This window comes from Myxine glutinosa, chromosome 2 (genome assembly GCF_964187855.1).
Source record: "Myxine glutinosa chromosome 2, kmMyxGlut1.1, whole genome shotgun sequence".
NCBI classification, from domain to species: domain Eukaryota; kingdom Metazoa; phylum Chordata; class Myxini; order Myxiniformes; family Myxinidae; genus Myxine; species Myxine glutinosa.
The window spans coordinates 97208369-97229257 of NC_136262.1; the positions used below are offsets into that span (position 1 = coordinate 97208369).

The following is a 20889-nucleotide window of genomic DNA, read 5'->3' on the forward strand; positions in this document are numbered from 1 at the left end:
TCTGCATGGGTGTCAGTCCTACCCTGAAAGTTTCGTTTCAATCGGACATATGGTTGCTGAGAAAAACGAGGTTTAGACTGGACGGACGGACGGACAACCCGAAAACATAATGCCTCAGGCGACCATAAAAACTTGTGGTATGCAGTGTGTGATTTTTAACTGATGCATTCACGTAATCGGTCGGAGGTTCAGATAGAAGCCCCACAGTCCATCCCGGTTCTTCTATTCGTGTCACGACAGTGTGAATCCATATTGATCACAGTAGAGTACATCATAAGTGTGTGAAGCTCGAGGTCATGTCCCAGAGCAAGCCCGAACTGCTGACGGAGGCACGTCACACTTCAATTTTCGTCCTTTTTCCTCCAGTCCAAGTCCAAAACACACAGAATATATCTGTAGTTTCATATCGCCATGAACTATCCCCATTACACAAATGAACCTCTTTAGGGACGAAACAGATGCACTATGTGGCGACCGATTCCAATCCTCTGTGTAATACGAAGTAACCCTTGAATTTGCTCGTTCTAGCGGCGGGAGCTTTGGTTTTTAATTGCTGGTTAATTGGACTCTGGGGGGGCTGGAGCGATGTATACCCAAACGTTTCTTTTACGTCATCGTTGTGAGCTGAGTAAACGAGGGAGAGATACCTGTATTGTGCACTTTTCAAGAACTCGGTAATTTTGAGGATTTACAGTAAAGTACTCCAATTGCATACGACCGACTTCTAACCTGTTGCACATGATGGAAGTGCCAAATTCCGGTATTTTACTGTGTCCCTGTTTTATTTCACTCGATATATCTTAATCTTTTTCATTAATGACCAGAAAATGTTAATTTAATTTTTTTAATATAGTTATTTAATTACTTATTTGAAATTTTTAACCAGTTGTCCTGTCTGACTGCAGGCATTTCCAGCTTTTATGCATAAGATGATTTCCAGTGTCTCTGGGACTCATGGCCTTCAGGATCTCCAGTCTGACTCTCAGGATCCCACTCATGGGGATCGACGACACCACGCCGGGATAAACAGTGCACCAAAACTGGACCGTACAAACAACTTGGGTCAAGAGCTGACGGTTCAGGAGAACCCAGAACCGTCTTCGCCTCAAAATGTCGACCAGTCTGATCCATCTCCTAACCCTGGAAAGCAAGGGTCGGGTTCCTCTGGAGATTCCCACCACTGCTTGTCGACCTCCGGCTCTCGAGCGGATGAGCAGACCGAGAACCTGTCGGCCGCGGTTCTCGCCCACATTGAGCGGAACAGGCAACGTGCGCTCCTATTGCGACAATCCCACTTGGCAAAGCAACCTCTCCTGCATTCCGATGGGTAAAGCCAGAAATTGGGATGTAGATGTGGGTTTCCTGTTTCTAAATCGTTTATATTCTGTGGATACACATTCTGATTTGTCACTGCGTAGAGAAATGTTCACTGTTTTGTTCACTCCTTCATTCCTCTTTTCTCCCGCCTCTGGAACAAACTCCCTCACTCTCTTCAATCCCACTCCTCCCTCCAGGTCTTTAAAACAGCTGTTCACCACCATCTCTTATCTTCCCCCATCCAAAACCTTGATCTTTTCTACCCCCGCTAATTCACCCCAGATACACTTTTTTGAAATACCGACTTCTTTCCTGGAAGTCCTAGCAGTGTCCATGTGTTTTATACCTCTCCCACCTCTCCTCCTCAAGCCCTCTCCCTCCCACAGATCTCCCGATGTCCCTGTTCTTTGCTGTTGTACTTGTGTGCTTCCCTCTCTCTCCCCATCTTGTCTCCCGCTCCCTTTATTATATGTTTTATGTGTCCGTTTATGTTTTTTGTGATTAATGTTAGCTCTTACACGAGCCTCGATGTTGTATCCCCCCAAAAAATAATGTGGTACCGATTCCCGAAAGCATCAGCAATGACTGTATGGTTAGGCTCCCTGTAATCATCGTTGCTGGCTAACAAGACCCAAGACCCGTTGATTGTGGAATTTCATGTCGTTATGAATTGTCCAAAGTTATGTGGCGTCGAAGACCTTGGGAACGTTTTGAACTTAGTTTTTCCACCACGCGTTCTCTTTTCAAATCCTTAATTTTTACTTGTACTTTGCACAATCGTTCAAACCCCACCAATGCTCGAGTACGCAACACAAACCAAATAATTAGGCCATTGAGATTTTGGTTGAAATCATCGGCCTCCTATTTATCACAATGCTTTCTCATTGTTTAGTCTGCAGTATATTTTGCGTAACTTAAATTCCTTTGGGATGCCTTGGATTTTTGGTTGTAAAATAGCTTTTTTGATACGTTTTGATACTTTTTTGATACTTATCTTCAATGCAATTGTGTACTTGTGCATGTGTGAAACAGGATCTCCCTCGTGCCGTTCAGGTGTTCCAAGAAAGTCTCTCTCTTGACAGTAAATCTATCACCAAGCGTGTGGGTCGTGCATTGGATACGGGAGGAGGCTTCCTGTTGGAGGAAGACGAAGGAACTGAAGAAGAGGGCGCTTGTAAAATGAGAAAAGTTGTTGAGAATCCTGGTGAGAGCAGAATGCAAAGCATTTGTAATTTTTAAGCAAATGTGACATAAGTAGGCTTGGCAGAATTTGATTAAAAAAAAAAAATACAATTCAAGCAGATAAAACCAATGTTTATTCGTGACCATATATTTTGATTTTTATCAATTTAAATTTTCAGGATTAAGTAAGTACCAGCAGAGCTTAACCGTCGTTTTGCTGATGGACCAATTGGGCATCGTCCCTACTTGCTAGAAATGTCTCGCACACGATGACAGACTTTGATAGGCCCCTCTGTTTTTTGGGGGGAGCGTGGGGGGTGGGTGGGGCAGGACAAATTTACCTGTGTGAAGAGTGCTTTAAACTTAACGTTGCCCAGATAAAAAAAGGAAGTGCAATACCCTCTGCCACCACCACTAGGTGGCGATATACGGTACTCAATTATATAAATAATTTATGCTCCCCCCTCCCCCCCACAGGACCCCACGCCCCCGTGTGAGGCCGCGGCAGCATAGCCTATGTTATCCCCACACAAAGTTGTATTTGTACCCCAAATTTGAAGTTTGTAACTTAAAAGATATGGCCGTGCATATAACACATACAAACAGAGACAGAGAGAGAGACAGAGAGAGGCAGACATAATGGCGTTTCCATATCCATATATATATAGTCACAAGTTCAAAACTTGTGACTTGTGACAAAACAAGTTCAAAACACACCTGGTCACAAGTGTGCCGCACTGACCGGGTCCTCAGTCGAGGTCCTCAGCATCATCCCGTTTCGGCCCTTCAACCTCGATACGGTCAGCTAAGGTGGGCCAGCAGGGGCACATACACATCCACATGCAGCAACTACACCTGGATGCGGACATATCCCCACCCCCAGCCAGTGCGAACGCAGACTACAACAACGACAACACCTCCGCATCCAGAATCCACAGCACCAAACAAACATGGTGGAACACTCAAACATCCACCTTTATACCCTTCACCACTCGCCAACAAAACACACCAGATCATTCATACACACCCATACACACACACACACACACACACACACACACACACACACACACACACACACACACACACACACAACACCAACCAACCAACCACCTACCCTTACAACATACACCACTCAACATACAAAAACACACACTCATGCAAAAATTAATTCATGCAAAAACACACACCCTCACCGACTCACTCATATACACAAAATAAGAAATAATAATAGTAAAAAAAGACAAAAAAAAAACACACAACCAACCTACACGTGGGTGTTCGACGTGCCTCCATAAACTTCCTCCATATCCAAAATGAGCCTTTCAAAGCAACCTGGGCCACCTTGTCACACATCCTCCTTCTTTCTGTCCCACACACTCCCAGCCTAGCAAGAAATGCAGAAAAGGAATTGCCAATATACCCTCTACACCCCACCTCAAATGGCTGACACCAAACTCGCCAACCCTTCTCCCGGCACTCTGCCTCCAGCTCACTGTACTCCTCTCGTGCACCTCCTCCATGTTCTCTTCCCAAGGTACCAACAATTCCCCAAAGATGACCTGTCTTGTTGCACCTGACCAAATGACAATGTCAGGCCGCAACCTTGTCACACAGATCTCCTCTGGGAATACCAATTGTGGCTTTAGGTCTGCCACCACCTGCCAATCACAAGCATCTGACAGCCCTCTTGCTTTCCACCTCCTCCTCGTTCCTCCTCTTATCACTTGGCCCTTTTTGACAAACCACACCTCTCCCCCATCAGTCTCCTTCTCCACTCTTCTTTCTCTCGACATCAGCACCTCTTGTTGCACCATCTGCACCACCACTGCCAGCACCTCTCCTCTTCCTTTCTTCTCACCTACTTCTCAAAACCATCTTCCTCCTCTCTTTCACACTTGCCTTTCCCGATCGCTCATGCTCCATCCACCCCAAGCCATGCTTCCCATGCTGTACCATCCCCATGACCTCCTCCTGTTGCAACTGCTCCTCCATCTCGTCCACCTCTGCTCTTGCATTCCACTTCCGACTTCCCTTCTTCTCTGGGAGGGCATTCTTTACCACTGCATCACTTGAATCCCGCAACATCATGAACTCCCGCACCCTCACCACCTTAAACTCCTCGGTTAATGATGTCAAGGGAAACTGGAGTTTTCCACCGTGACCATAAAAGGCAATGTTCGTCAAACAGCATGGCACTCCCAACCACCTCCTCACAAACACGCTCACCACAACCTCCATCCTCTCTACATGCCCAATTGCAATATCATACATCGTCAATGGCCACAAGGGACTTCCGACTTCCGGTCCCTCGAGCGACGAGGCTTGCTTCGATCTCTCCACGGCATCAAAGTTTGAGTGTTTTCCCGTTCGTCTCTTTGTCAAATTTCCGCTGGGTATTTTGTTGTGTATGTGTTGTGTGTTTCTATTTGGTTTTGGTTTTGTAGTTGTTGCAAATTTGTGTGTAATTAGTCGTTTTTTTGTTCGCGCCTCGTGCGGCCTGGTCTCTCCAGGCTCCCTCTCCCCCCCGACCCCCCCCCCCCCCGGTCAGTGTTTTGTGAATATAAATTCTTTCCTTCATAGTATTTGCTTGTTTCTTTGATTTTCATTTCTCCCCCCTACCTCTCACGAACATCTTACCCTTTGTCCAGCGTTTTGAAAACAGAACAAACAAATAAACAACAAAAAAAATTCTATATTAATTCTTTCTCTCCTCCCGGACACGTGCTTGTTCGCTCTCCTCCTCGTCTCGACTTGTGCCCCGCCGCCTATATGTCGTTTTTCTTCCACCTCTGCTCCTGCTTTCTCAAATCCACGTTCTCGCTTAGAGACTTTTCCCAGATTGTTTTTCATGGTTTTGTTTAAATATGTTTAAACCGCAGCCGTGATGCTGACGCCGCCCCCCCCCCCCCCCCAGAATTTCCATGTTTTGAACGTTTCCCAGTGTGTACCCTGGATTAGAATAGGTACACCGTGTCCCTGCGTGTCGTAAGAGACGACTAAGAGGGTTGGCGTCAGGAAGGGCATCCGGCCATAAAAACATTGCCTCAAAAAGAGAACCATGACAATTACAACTACATATGGGCAGGGTACAGCCCAAAGTGGAGATCGGTTTCTGAGGTTTGGGACATGGAATGTAGGGACAATGACAGGGAGATCAGGAGAAGTGGTGGAAGTATTGGTCAGAAGAAGAGTGGACATATGTTGTGTGCAAGAGACGAGATGGAAGGGAAGTGGTGTGAGAATGGTGAAGGGAAGGCAGGGACAGAAATACAAGTTTATGTGGAAAGGGTGCCTGGAGGGTGTGAATGGTGTTGGTGTCCTGTTTTCTGAGGAGTTTGTAGACAGTGTGGTGAGTGTGACTAGAGTGAGTGACAGGTTGATGATGGTGAAAATGATGATTGGAAAGCTCTTGGTGAACATCATCTCGGGATATGCTCCGCAGGTTGGTCGGAGCGATGAAGAGAAGGCCAAGTTCTGGTGTGCGATAGAGAAGCTGATGGAAAACGTGAAAGATGAGGAAGTTGTTGTGGTAGGAGGAGACCTAAATGGACATGTGGGAAGGAGTATGGATGGTTTTGACGGAGTTTATGGGGGTTACGGATATGGTGTGAGAAATGGAGAAGGTGAAAGGATTTTGGAGTTTGCTGATGGAGCTGATTTGTTGATTTGTAATACTCAGTTCCAGAAAGAGGTTAATAAGCTTGTTACATACACGTCAGGTGGGTCGACGACAACCGTTGACAACCTGCTGGTGTGTAGGCGAGATAGGGGGCACCTCCGGGACACAAAGGTGATCCCGGGGGAGGAGGCTGTTTCACAGCACCACTTGGTTGTCTGCGACATAAGGGTGAAAGGAGCGAGGAGAGCTCGGCGGGTGAAGTACCAACCGAGAATGAAGGTGTGGAGGTTGAAAGACGTGACAGTAAGGGAGGCATTAAAAGAGAGGCTGAGTAGGCTCGAGGATGATGTGGTTGAGATTGAAAGTGGTTGGATGTCAATGAAAGCTAGTCTGTTGGGAGCCGTTGGTGAGGTATGTGGATGGACAAAAGGACCACCGAGGCACTCGGAAACATGGTGGTGGGATGATGAAGTTGGAAAGAGGATTGACGAGAAGAGGAAGAAGTTCAAGGAGTGGCAGAAGGCGAAGGGTACGGGAGCAGAAACAGCAGAGCATGAAAGTTATAAGGCAGCCAGGAAGGCTGCAAAGAAAGAGGTAGCATAGGCGCAGGAGGCATGTCGGAAAATGTTCGGAGAACGCTTGGATTCGGAAGAGGGTCAGAAAGCAGTATTCAGGATTGCAAAGCAGATAGCGAAAGAGAGGTGTGATGTGATGGGGGTGAGTTGCTTGATGGATGAAGTGGGACAAATCGTTGTCGACCCAGATGGAATTAAAGGAAGATGGAAAAGATATATGGAAATGCTGTTGAATACAGAGAATGAATGGGATGGCAACATAGAGAGTAACCCAGTTTTAGGACCGGCAGAGAAGATAGCTGAGAAGGAAGTTGAGGAGGCGATAAAAGCAATGAAGGGTAGAAAAGCGGGAGGGCTGACGGGAGTTGTGGGAGATATGTTGAAGGCAGCAGGAAGTTGGGGTGTGAAGAGAATGACAGAGATCTGTAATCTGGTGGTGAAAGAAGGCCGCATTCCAGTGGATTGGGAACTGAGTACCCTCGTCCCTCTACACAAGGGGAAAGGTGACCCTCTGGAGTGTGGCTCATACCGAGCGATAAAGTTATTGGAGCATGGAATGAAGGTATTGGAAAGGGTGTTGGAGAGGAGGATAAGGAAGAAAGTGAAGATCGACGAAATGCAGTTTGGATTTATGCCAGGAAGAGGAACGACAGATGCACTTTTCATTGTGAGGCAGTTGCAGGAGAAGTACATGGAGAAAAGGAAGAAGTTGTTTCTTGGGTTTGTTGATCTGGAGAAAGCATTCGATAGGGTTCCACGCAAAGTATTGACATGGGCATTGAGGAAGTTAGGAGAGGAGGAATGGTTGATCAGAGTAGTGATGGCAATGTACAAAAGAGCGCGCACAGCTGTAAGGACAAAGGACGGGAACAGTGGTGAGTTTGAGGTGAAGGTGGGAGTGCATCAGGGGTCGGTACTAAGTCCACTACTATTTGTAGCTGTGATGGAGGTGCTGGCTCAGAACGTAAAGAAGGGTTTACCGTGGGAGTTGTTGTATGCAGATGATCTGGTGTTGATTGCGGAAAGTATGGATGGATTGAAGGAAAAGATGAACAAGTGGAAGGAATGTATGGAGACAAAAGGTCTGAAGGTGAATATCGGAAAGACGAAGGTGATGGCAAGTGGTAAAGCATGTGGGGAGGTGGAAAGAACTGGGAAGTGGCCCTGTGCTGTGTGTCGGAGTGAACTCCATTCAATGTACAATGTGCGCTGAGTGGGTTCATCAAAAATGTAGTGGTCTGAGAGGGTCATTAACCAGTGTGGCAGCTACATTCAAATGTAAGGTGTGCACAGAGAGAGCTGCAGATGGAGGAAATGTTGAGTTGGATCTTGGAGACGGCATGAAGCTGGAAGGTGTGAAAACATTTTGCTACGTCGGAGACATGCTGAATGGAGAAGGTGGATCAGATTCGACAACGGTTTCTGGAGTGAGATGTGCATGGAAGAAGTTTCGGGAACTGAGTGGCGTGCTGATGATGAGGGGAGTGTCGTTGAAGCTGAAGGGAAAGGTGTATGCTGCATGTGTGAGAAGTGTTATGATTTATGGGAACGAGACATGGGTAATGAACGTAGAGCAGCAACGGAGGTTGGAAAGGCTGGAAATGCGAATGGCTCGACGGATGTGCGGAGTATCGTTGAGAGAGAGGAAGACAAATGATGAATTGCGAAAGATGATGGGAATAGAGCCTGTGATTGATGCTGTGAAGAGGAACAGGTTGAGATGGTTTTTTTTTTTTTTTTTTTTTTTTTTTTTTTGTATACAAGATCGAGGCTCGTGAAAGAGCGAACATTAATCACACAGAAAGACAAACCGACACATAAAACATAACATAGGGAGCGGTAGACAAGATGGGGAGAGAGGGGGAAGGACACAAACACAACATTTGAGACCAGGGACCGAGAGACATGGAGACATCGAGAGATCTGAGAGAGGGTGAGGGCTTTGGGGGGGGGGGGGGGGGGTCGTGGGAAGGGGGCAGTGGGAGAGGTATAAAACATATGGACACTGCCAGGACTTCCAGGAAAGAAGTTGGAATTTCAAACAAGGTGGATCTGGGGTGAATTAGCGGGGGTAGAAAAGATCAAGGTTTTGGATGGGGGAAGATAAGAGATGGTGGTGAACAGCTGTTTTAAAGACCTGGAGGGAGGAGTGGGATTGAAGGGAGTGAGGGAGTTTGTTCCAGAGGCGGGAGAAAAGAGGAATGAAAGAGTGAAGGTGAGCGGAGAGCCGAGATTTCGGCAGTTTAACCATCAGAGGGTTGCTGGCAGATCTTGTGCGACCTGTAGGAATATTTGGGGGACAGAGCACAGAGAGAGCTGGGGGTGCAAGGCCGGAGAGGAGTCGGTAGAAGACAGAAAGACCACCTACCTGCCTGCGGTGAGTGAGTGAAAGGCCCTCAGAGATAGCTTCATCGCGGGAGATTCCAATAATTCTGAAAGCTTTGGTTTCAACAGCGTGAAGCCGAGCTCGGTGTGAGGCAGGAGCACCGGCCCATAGGGGAGAACAGTATTCCATTGAGCTGCGGATGAAAGCCTTGTATGTGGTGAGGAGCTCAGGTGTGCCGAGGAAGGACTTCGCACGACGGAGGATGCCCAGTCGGCGACTGGCTTTGGAGGCCAGCTTGGAAATGTGGTTTTCCCAAGAAAGATCATGGCAGATAGTGAGACCCAAAATCTTGAGCGACAGAACTTCTTGGAGAGGATTGTTGAGAAAGTAGATGGGAGGGTTGTCCAGTCGATCTTTTCGGAGAGACATAGTAAGAGTGTGAGATTTGTCAGGATTGAAAGACATGTTCCACTTGTTTGACCAGTCTGTGATTTTGACCAGGTCTTCAGAGAGCGAGGAGGCAGCAGACTGCCGATCTGAGGGAAGAGGAATGGAGCGGCAGAGAGTGGAGTCATCAGCAAAGAGATAGAGAGGATTTTCGAGAGAGTCAGAGAGATCATTGATGAAGACCAGAAAAAGCACGGGGCCCAGAACACTGCCTTGGGGAACTCCAGCCTGAACAGGAAGAGGAGATGAGAGAAACCCATTCAGGGCCACACGTTGACGACGACTAGAGAGGAAGTCCGCCAGCCATGCGTGGAGATTTCCATGGATACCAAAGGAGGAGAGTTTGGTGAGCAGAGCGGGGTGCCAGACCGTGTCGAAGGCACGTGATATGTCGAGGGAGACAGCTCTAATTTCCTGTTTGGCATTGAGGACCTCCATCCATTGTTGAGACAGCAGAAGCAGCATGTCCAGAGTAGAGTGACCTGGTCTGAAACCAAATTGATGATCAGAGATCAAGCCATTGGAGAAGAGGAAAGATTTCATATCAGAAGCAATGATGGATTCCATGACTTTGCTGATAATTGGGAGAAGGCTGATTGGTCTGTAGTTGCTAGGATCTGTTTTTGCACCTTTTTTGTGCAAAGCGGTGATGTTGGCTGATTTCCAAGCAGATGGCAGTTGACCTTGAGCAAAAGAGAGGGTGAAGAGAACAGAGAGAGGGTGAGATAGAGCAGCAGAGCAGGATTTTAGGACCCGTGGGCTGATGCCGTCGGGTCCAGTTGCAGAATCAGAGTCGAGGGTTGACAGAAACTTTTCCACCTTGTCAGGAGGAAAGGACACGGAGTCCAGAAGCAGCAGGGTACGACTGGGTATGGTGGGTACAGAGAGGGATGGGTTTGGGACACAAGATTTAGAGGCAAACACAGAGTTGAGGCATTCAGCTTTTTCACGTGCGGAGTCAGCTGTGTAGCCGTTTGAGGTAAGGGAGGGGATGGAGGGGGAACAAACACCAGAAACGGATTTGACCAGACGCCACCAGGATTTGGAAGAGGGAGACAGATAAGAGAGTTCGGTCTTGAGAACGGAGAGATATTGTTTCCTGGCTCTCCTGAGGGTGGACACACACTTGTTTCGGGCTTTGTGAAAGGAAATGAGATTTCCTTCCGTTGGATTTGCTTTCCAGGAGACGAAGGCAAGTTGTTTCTGGGCAACAGCCTCACCACAAGATTCCGTGTACCATGGACGGGAGGAAGGGTATGACAACTGAAGACGAGATGGGATAAATCTGTGCATGAGAGAGAGCAATTTACTTTGGAAGAATTCCCAGGATGAGTTGATGTCAGAGGTGGTAGAGATGGGAGACCAGTCCAGATGATTGATGGCTGCTTGAAGACCGTGCCAGTTGGCCTGAGTGAAATGCCAGACTCGTCGACGCTGAGCAGGCTCCCTGAGGATGGTCAGAGAGATGTCCACTTTAACAAGGACATGATCAGATGATCCGATCGGAGCAGAAGAAGAGCAGCAGACATTTTCAGGGAAGTTAGTCATAACCAAGTCCAGAAGAGAAGATGTTCCGTTGACTGAGATCCGGGTCGGGAAATTGACAGATTGTGTCAGTCCCAGTGAGTCGCAGAAGTCCTTTGCTGAGGAGCCATGGCTGGTGAGAGAGGTACCCACACCCAGCCAACTGGCATGATGACAGTTGAAATCACCACATATGAGGAAGAGAGAGTTGGGATGAGTAGATAGAAGTTGGTCCATATCATCAGACAGCGAGATGTAGATGGAGTCATCACTGTTTGGTGGACGGTACAACACACATATGAACAAGAGGTGGGAGCGAAGGGGAAGCCGTAGCCAGAGATTGGTCATGTGTTGAGGAAGGATGAAAGTGACTGGTTGAGAAGAGTGATGGAAATGAATGTAGAAGGAAGTAGAGGACGGGGAAGACCGAGAAAGACTTGGTTAAAGATGGTGGAAGAAGAAATGCGGGCAAGGGGGTTAACAAGGAGAGATGCAGAAAATAGGGCAAAATGGAGAAGATTGTCATGGGGACCGCAAGGCTAACCCCCGCTCTAGTCGGGAAAATGGCCTTTAAAATGCATGTTGTTGTTTGTTGTTGTCAATGGCCACAATACTCGTGTCATCAACCCAATCTTCAAACACCATACCTTCAACTTACCTGGCAAACCACATCCATCAATCCTCTTCAAACATCAAAAGCTTGTTTCTGACCTCCTCCACTCTTCCCACATCATTCAACTCCACTGTATACCATCTTCCCAAACTCTTCACAGGGGCCTCTACCAATGATGGAACCACCTCCTCTCCCAGCTCAAACCTGTGCATGTTATCCACCACTCCTCATCTCACTACCACACTCCTCGACTTTCTTGCTTTAAATCCCATTCTTGCCCACCGCATCAACCTTTCCAGTCGTCCCAGTAACTCTAATGCTGCATCAGCAGACTGTTGGACAACTTATATATATATATATATATATATATATATATATATATATATATATATATATATATATATATGTATATATGTATATATATATATATAATAATAATAATAATAATTCATTTATTTTGTATAGCGCTTTTCCAGAAGCCCAAAGGCGCTTTGACAGAGTGGCAAACATAATGCATAACAATACATGAAAACAACAATTTCAAAAAAGACAAGAATCAATAGGGAAATATTTAAAGCAAAAGGAGGGAGAAGGAGAAGAGATAGTCAGGGGTTAAATGCTGTGGGTTGAATGTTGAATGCAGTGTTGAACAGGTGGGTCTTTAGTGATGTTTTGAATGTGGTGAGTGAGGAGGAGTCTCTGATGGTGTGAGGTAGTGAGTTCCAGAGGGTGGGCGCAGCGATGGAGAAGGCCCTGTCCCCCCAGGATCTGAATTTGGTCCGGATGGAGGGGGTCAGGAGGTTTGTACCAGCAGAGCGGAGGTTGCGGGTGGGAGTGTGTCTGGAGAGGAGGTCAGCCAGGTAGGATGGGGCCAGGTTATGGAGGGCTTTGTATGTCAAGAGGAGGATTTTGTACTGGATTCTCTGGGGGATGGGGAGCCAGTGAAGCTTGTAAAGGACGGGGGTGATGTGGTCACGGGTCCGGGAATGGGTGAGTAGACGGGCAGCGGAGTTCTGAATGTATTGGAGTTTATTGGTGATTTTTGAGGGTGAACCATAGAGGAGGCTATTGCAGTAGTCCAGACGGGAGGTGATGAAGGCGTGGATGAGGGTTTCTGCAGCCGTGGAGGAGAGGGATGAGCGGAGACGGGCAATGTTTTTCAGGTGAAAGAAGGCTGACTTTGTGATCTGTTTAGTGTATTTGTCGAAGGAAAGGGTTTGGTCAAAGATGACGCCAAGATTCCGGATGTGAGGGGAGGTGGATACTGGGATACCGTCGATGTTGAGGGCAAAGTTATGGGTGGATTTTGTGAGCGTTTTTGGGCCAATGATGATTATTTCAGATTTATCACAGTTAAGCTTGAGGAAGTTGATTTGAAGCCAGGATTTTATTTCAGTGATGCAGTTTGTCAGGATAGAGTGGGTGTCGGTGGAGACGAACTTGGTGGAGATGAAAAGCTGGATGTCATCGGCGAAGCAGTGGAATTGGAGACCATGACGGCGGATTAAGTGACCGAGCGGGGACAGGTAAAGGATGAAGAGGAGGGGGCCAAGAACTGAACCTTGGGGGGGACCTTGGGGGAGGGGAGCAGTGGGGGATTTGCAGTTATTGATGGAGATGAACTGGCATCTGTCATAGAGGTATGATTTAATCCAAGAGAGGGCAGTGCCGGTAACGTTAAAGGTGGATTCAAGTCGGGTGAGGAGGATAGTGTGATCGATGGTGTCAAAGGCAGCGCTGAGGTCGAGGAGGACGAGAATGTTGAGGTTGCCAGCGTCAGAGGAGAGGAGAAGGTCGTTGGTGATTTTGAGGAGAGCAGTTTCAGTACTGTGGTTGGACCGGAATCCGGATTGGGAATGTTTCATACAGGTTATTGGCAGAGAGATGATGTTTGAGTTGAGTGGCTACAGCGCGTTCCAAAACTTTTGACAGAAAGGGTAGGTTGGAGATGGGTCTGAAGTTGTTTAGGGTGTCAGGGTTTAGACCAGGTTTTTTTAGAATGGGGGTAACAGCAGCAATTTTGAGGGAAGGTGGGACGATGCCTGTAGACAGGGAGGAGTTTATTGTTGCAATGATAAGTGGAGAGAGAGCAGGGAGGGAGGCTTTGACAAAGCTGAGGGGATGGGGTCAAGAGTGCAGGTGGCAGTTTTCATTCCTATGGAGGAGTTCAGAGAGGTCAGTAGGGGAGATTGGGGAGAACCGAGACAGGGGATGGCAGGACAAGGGGGGGGCAGGTGGTTGGAGGGGGAGCGGGTGCGGCGGTGTCAAGCTGTTGTAGATGTTGTCAATTTTGCGTTGGAAGAAAGAGAGGAAGGAGATGCAGTTGTCTACTGTGAATGACTGGGTGGTGGTGTTCAGGGGGGCGGAGGAGTTTGTTTATTGTCGAGAAGAGTGCTTTTGGGTTTCCGGAGCCAGAGTGGATAATTTGAGAGTAGTAGGCAGAGCGGGCGCGGGGAGAGGGCATCTTTGTAGTGTTGTAGGTGGTCCTTGTAGGCTTGGGAGTGAACTGTGAGACCCGTTTTATTGCGGAGTCTTTCAAGTTGGCGAGCCACGAGTTTTCATCAGGTGGGAGTTCAGGGGTAAACCAGGGAGCAGAATGGGTGAAAGAAACTGTTTTGGTTTTTACAGGCGCAAGCTGGTCAAGGCAGGAGGAGAGAGTGTGGTTGTAGTAGTCAGTGAGGTCAGAAGGGGTGTGGAGGTCAATGAAGGGGAGAAGTGGACATTTTTTCAGAGAGGGTGGATGAGAATGAGGTAGGTGAAAGAGCGTTTAGCTTACGGAAGTTGATTGTGCGATAATGCCTTGGTGTTGGGGCGGGGATGTTGATGGTCAGAGTGATGGCTAAGTGGTCAGAGAGGGTGAGGGTCAGAGCCATAGAGATGGTGCAAATTTAATCCAGTGGAGCAGACAAGGTCCAAAATGTGACCCACGGATATGGGTAGGAAAGTCGACATGTTGAGTGAGGTTAAAGCAGGTGAGTAAATCAGTGAAGTCAGTGGTTATTGTGGAGTCAGTGGAGTCCATGTGGATATTGAAATCACCAAGGAGGAGGATTGAGGGGGAGAGGGAACATAGCTGGGTCAGAAAGTAGGAGAAGTCAGACAGGAATGATGGGTGTGGTTTGGGAGGGCGGTAGACGACAGCCATGACTGACTGCGTGCGACCAGAGAGTTTTAAAGCCAGGTGTTCAAATGATGGAGCAGATGAGATGGAGATGAGGTTGGTCTTGATGTCTTGACGGTGGATAACGGCAATTCCACCACCTCGGCCCTCCGAGCGTGGTTTATTGACGTAGGAATATCCATTGGGTGTGGTGAGGTTAAGTGTGTAGTAGTCCAGAGGTTGTTGCCAGGTTTCGGTGAGACAGAGAAAGTCCAGTTTGTTATCCAGGATGTATTCGTTCAGGATGAGGCATTTGTTGTTGAGGGACCGGGTGTTGAACAGGGTGAGCTTGATGTTGTTTTGAACAGCAGGGATGAATTCAGGTGATTTAGCCAGGGTTCGTAGGCAGGAGGTGCGATCGTGTGCGTTGCTGTGACCAGGTGCGCTGGGACGAAGAGTGAGAGTGCGCTGAGCCGACCAGAGGACGGGGATGGAGTGACCTGATTGCAAATAAACAAACTTACGACCGGAGCCACGGTGAATGTACCTGGGTCGTCGGAGGAGTCCATTTGATTTGATGGCAGAGATGCATGATGGGGTGGAGCGGGTATTGAGCAGAAGAAGCCTTGCGGCGGAGTACCTCAGAGCCATGCCAGGCAGGAGCGAAGGGACGAGTACGAGGCCAAGGTCGAGGAGGCAAAGCGGCAAACGCAGCGGCAAACGACTGCAGCCGCTAATCAAGACCACAGCGGCAAACAGCCACCGCCGCAAACAACGGGAGCGGGCCTGAGGAAACAGTGGAGGAGCCGGGCAGGCGAAGCCAGGAGCAGAGCCGGGACCGAGCAGAGGGCAGACCCAACGGTCAAAAATCCGCCACGACCACCAGAAAAGCAAACTATGTACAATGGCCCAGTCGGAGAAGCGGCGAACAAGTAACGCCAGCGTCCTCTCCAGACCGGACCGGAAGCGGAAGTTTGGGAAGTTATATATATATATATAATATATATATATATATATATATATATATATATATATATATATATATATATACATATTGTTGCGGATATGGGATTTGGCCTCCATCCATATCCGCTTGTAAATATTCCCCTATTTCCCCAATACTCCCCAACTATCCCCAATCCCCCATTCCCTAGTCCCATTGTCTGTAAACAACACTCTGTAGCCCCGACCTTCCCCTTTTTCCCCCATTAAATGTCGTGCCCAGGTTCACCGCATCTCACGTAGACAACGATAGGACATCTTGCTAGTTATTCTTAGTCTATGTCAGTTAAGGACTCGTTTCCATTAATTCTGACTCTTCGTTGCACCAGAATGTGATTGTATGGCACCAGTAGTGAGTTTAGGACCTCCCCATACCTCCTCCCATCTTCCTCATGAAACTACAACAACAACAACAACTACAACAACAGCGCGCGGGGAGTGTGCGTCCTCACTCCGGCTTGGTTAGCCGCCATTGCCCATGTGCTCGACGGGGTTACCAAATAGGGGCTCCCTGTCAGCTCCTCGTCAAGGGCGGAGCCCGGTAACCCCCAGCACCCAATAAGAAGCGACGGGCCGATTCCATCTGGGGCGGAGCTAACGAGCCGAGGGCGTGTCACTCCCCGCTGGATATACGCAGCCACTGACCGGAGGTGACGTCAGATGCGCCCCCAGCTTGAAGAGAACCAGACGCCACCTCCAGCGCGCCGATACCTCCCTGCATCTTTTGGACCGCGCTATCCTGTCCCTGAGCCAAGGTGCACCTTGTGCTGTCCATCGACTACCTGCCCTTCCTTGCCATCAATCCCTGTGTGAGTCAGTCTTGTCCCGTTTATCTGTGGTCTGTCGGGTATAAGATAAGTGTGTCTAAGTGCCTACCTTCCTATGCTGTACCTCTTGTCCTTGTAATCTAAACGTTCTGCATACAAATATTATAACCTCCTCCGGAGGTCTTGAGAACTGTACCCCTGGTGTCGTGTCATTTAACCCAGCCGTTGTGTCCTTTCCTCAATTGATTTAGCATAGCGCGATTTGGCCAACGTTCGAGTGGAATCGGGTAAACTGTGCAGACGCGGTCATACCAAACCGCTCGGGTAAACTAACATCCAAAACCGCGTCTGTAACAATATATATATATACATATATATATATATACATATATATATAATATATATATAATTATGATTATATATGGTATACATATATTATGGTATACATGTATATGGTATATACATATACATATGTATATGTATATACATGTATATGGTATGATTATGGTATATATATATATATATATATATATATATATATATATATATATATATATATATATATACACGTATATATATATATATATACACGTATATATATATATATATACACGTATATATATATATATATATATATATATATATATATATATATATATATATATATATATATATATACACGTATATATATATATATATACACGTATATATATATATATATATATACACGTATATATATATATATACACGTATATATATATATATATATACACGTATATATAATATATATACACGTATATATATATATATATATATATATATATATATATATATATATATATATATATATATTATATATATATATATATACACGTGTAGCGGTTACCGCTGGATGTACATAATCGCCTTGCACCGGCCAGAACACGGCCAGACGCGCCTCTCCGGGCATGCCCGGACTCACTGTTCCCGGGCACGCCCGAACCTCCCGGGCACGCCCGGTCTCGTCTTTCCCGGGCTCGCCCAGAGCGTCCGGGCATGCCCGCTATCGCCTTTCCAGGGCTCGCCCAGAGCGTCCGGGCATGCCCGCTATCGCCTTTCCAGGGCTCGCCCAGAGCGTCCGGGCATGCCCGCTATCGCCTTTCCAGGGCTCGCCTAGAGCGTCCGGGCATGCCCGCCATCGCCTTTCCAGGGCTCGCCCAGAGCGTCCGGGCATGCCCGCCATCGCCTTTCCAGGGCTCGCCCAGAGCGTCCGGGCATGCCCGCTATCGCCTTTCCAGGGCTCGCCCAGAGCGTCCGGGCATGCCCGCTATCGCCTTTCCAGTGCTCGCCCAGAGCGCCCGGGCACGCCCAGCTTCGACTTGCCAGGCCGCAGCCAAACACGCCCGGGCAGGTCCAGACTCGCCTTTCCAAGGCTCGCCCTTGATACCCGGGCATGCCCGGTATAGCTTTTGCCGGGCAAACTTCCCGACATAAATGTGTATATATATTGTTGCCCGAAAAACGGGCTGGGGAGAATACCTGAGCTGTTTTGTTTCAATAAAGCAACTCGGACGAATTCCGTCTTTGGTCGCGTCAATTCTTTCGACTCGCGTTGGAGCGCAGTTCCTTCATTGGTGACCTACCGACATGGATACGGCAGTGACGCTTAAACTGCCTACCTTCTGGGAGGCTCACGCGGCTGTTTGGTTCGCTCAGGCGGACTCTCAGTTCGCCCTGCGAGGCATCACCGCGGACGACACCCGCTTCCACCATGTTGTGGCGGCGCTCGGTTCCACCACCGCGGCCCGCGCCTTGAGCCTCCTCCAGCACCCGCCGGCTGCTGACAAATACGACGCGCTGAAGACGCTCCTCCTCGGCGCTTTCGCCCTCTCACCGGCAGCACGCGCACGGCGCCTGCTTGACCTGCCCAAGCTCGGCGACACGCGCCCGTCCGAGTGCATGGACTATATGCTCTCGTTGCTCGGCGAGCACTCTCCGGCATTCCTGTTCCGGGAGCTGTTCCTCCGTCAGCTGCCTAACCCGGTACGCCTCGCCCTGGCTGGCACGTTGATCACGGATTCCCGCGCCCTCGCCAGGGAAGCCGATAAGATCTCCTCGGCGGGCCAGCACATCGGCGCGGTTACCTGGAGCCCGCCGCCGTCCGAGGCGACGCCCACGACGCCCGAGCGCCCTGCACGGTTGGAGGCCGAACTGCCGGTGCAACTGGCGGCCGCCACGCCGCACCGCCCGCTTCCGACACGACGGCCGGGGCCTCCACCTGACCGGGCGTGGTGTTATTACCACGCCAGGTTCGGACACAAGGCTCGGACGTGCCGGCCCCCGTGCACTTTCGGCGGGTCGGGAAACGGCCGGGCCGGCGTTCATTCCCAGCCATGAGCGCCGGCCACTCGGGCAACTTGCTGTTTATTCGGGACAAAGCGTCTGGACGGCGTTTCCTGTGCGACACCGGCGCCCAACTGAGTGTCATACCTGCCTCCGAGCAGGACAGGCTGGACGCAGTTTGCGGCCCCTCTTTGGTCGCTGCTAATGGCTCGGCCATACGCACTTTCGGCCCACGCGTCGTCACCCTCTGCTTCGGCAGCCAGCGCTTTCAATGGACTTTTGTTACCGCCAGCGTCCCCGTGGCTTTGCTGGGCGCCGACTTCCTCTGCGCGCACGGGCTGCTGGTCGACGTCAAACGACGTCGCCTTGTCCACGCCGAGACCTTCAGCTCCCTGGCGTGCACAATGAGCAGCTCCGCGCCGACCGAACTGGCGTGCGCCCTCCCGGCAACGAACGAGTTCGCTCGCCTGCTCATGGAATTCCCGGCCCTCACGCGGCCGACGTTTTCGGCCGTCGCGGTGCGGCACGGGATCGAGCACCACATACCCACTACGGGCCCGCCGGTCTACGCCAGGGCCCGCCGCCTCGACCCAGACAAGCTCGCCGTGGCAAAGGCCGAATTCGACGCGTTGGAGCACCTCGGCATCGTGCGGCGCTCCGATAGCGCGTGGGCCTCGCCACTGCACATCGTGCCAAAGCCGGGGGGGGTGGATGGCGCCCGTGTGGCGACTACCGCCGTCTCAATGACGCTACCACCCCCGACAGGTACCCGATCCCGCATATTCAGGACTTTCCGCCCATTTGGCGGGACGGGTCATCTTTTCGAAAATTGACCTGATATGGGGCTACCACCAGGTACCTGTCCGGGCGGCCGACGTCCCGAAGACGGCCGTCATCACGCCGTTCGGCCTGTTCGAATTTTTGCGGATGCCGTTTGGCCTCAAGAACGCGGCCCAGGCGTTCCAGCGCTTGATGGACGGCGTGCTGCGCGACCTGCCGTTTCTTTTCGTCTATCTGGACGACATCCTCGTCGCCAGCACGTCCCGCGCCGAGCACCTCCTCCACCTCCGAACACTGTTCGGTCGCCTCAGCGAGCACGGCTTAATTGTCAACCCGGTCAAATGCCACTTCGGCGCGACGACCGTTGACTTTTTGGGCCACCGCATCACCAAGACCGGGGCCGTGCCGCTGCCGACCAAGGTCGAGGCCATCACCACGTTCCCGCGTCCCCGTTCCATCAAGGCCCTCCAAGAGTTCCTCGGCATGGTGAATTTTTATCACCGATTCATGCCCCGCGCTGCTCAGCTCATGCGGCCCCTTTACGAGGCCCTCCGGGGCAAGCCGGCCAAGCATGACATTGTTTGGTCCGCGGCCATGGACGCGGCCTTCGCCAGTGCCAAACGGGCCCTCGCCGACGCAACGCTGCTGGCTCACCCGGTGCTCAACGCGCCCATCGCCCTCACTACGGACGCCTCCAACTACGCGGTGGGCGCCGTCCATGAGCAATGGGTGGACGGGGTTTGGCAGCCACTCGCTTTTTTCAGCCGGCAACTCCGGCCGAACGAGTTAAACTACAGCACGTTCGACCGCAAGCTGCTCAGGCTATTCCTGGCCGTTCGCCATTTCCGACACCTCCTGGAGGGCCGCCTGTTCACGGCTTTCGTCGACCACAAGCCGTTGGTCTACGCAATGGCTAAGGTCACGGAGCCGTGGTCGGCCCGCCAGCAGCGCCACCTCACCGCCGTGTCGGAGTTCACCACGGACATCCAGCACGTCGCCGGCAAAGACAACGCCGTGGCCGACTGCCTTTCGCGGGCCAGCGCGAACGCGGTCCACCTCGGCGTGGACTTCACGCTCATGGCGGCCGACCAGACCACCGACGCCTCGGTGCAGGCACTCCGCGTGGCGGACACGGGCCTCCGCCTGGCCGACATCCCCTTCGCGGGCACCGTCCTGCTCTGCGACGTCTCCCAGGGCCAGCCTCGCCCCATCGTGCCCGTTTCCTGGCAGCGCCGCATCTTCGCCTCCATCCACGGCCTTTCTCACCCGGGCCGGAAAGCTTCTCAGAAGCTGGTGTCGGCGCGTTTCGTCT

General features: G+C 50.2%; 1 protein-coding gene across 1 annotated transcript in view; it reads left to right on the forward strand.

Moving 5' to 3' along the window:
• XPA (XPA, DNA damage recognition and repair factor) overlaps window positions 1-20889 on the forward strand; it is a 114432-nt gene that overhangs the window by 31413 nt on the left and 62130 nt on the right. The window contains exons 2-3 of the mRNA XM_078771332.1: window positions 906-1327; window positions 2400-2521. Coding sequence (XP_078627458.1) covers window positions 921-1327; window positions 2400-2521 — 529 coding nt within the window. The 5' untranslated portion in view covers window positions 906-920. The remainder of the gene's footprint in view (window positions 1-905; window positions 1328-2399; window positions 2522-20889) is intronic.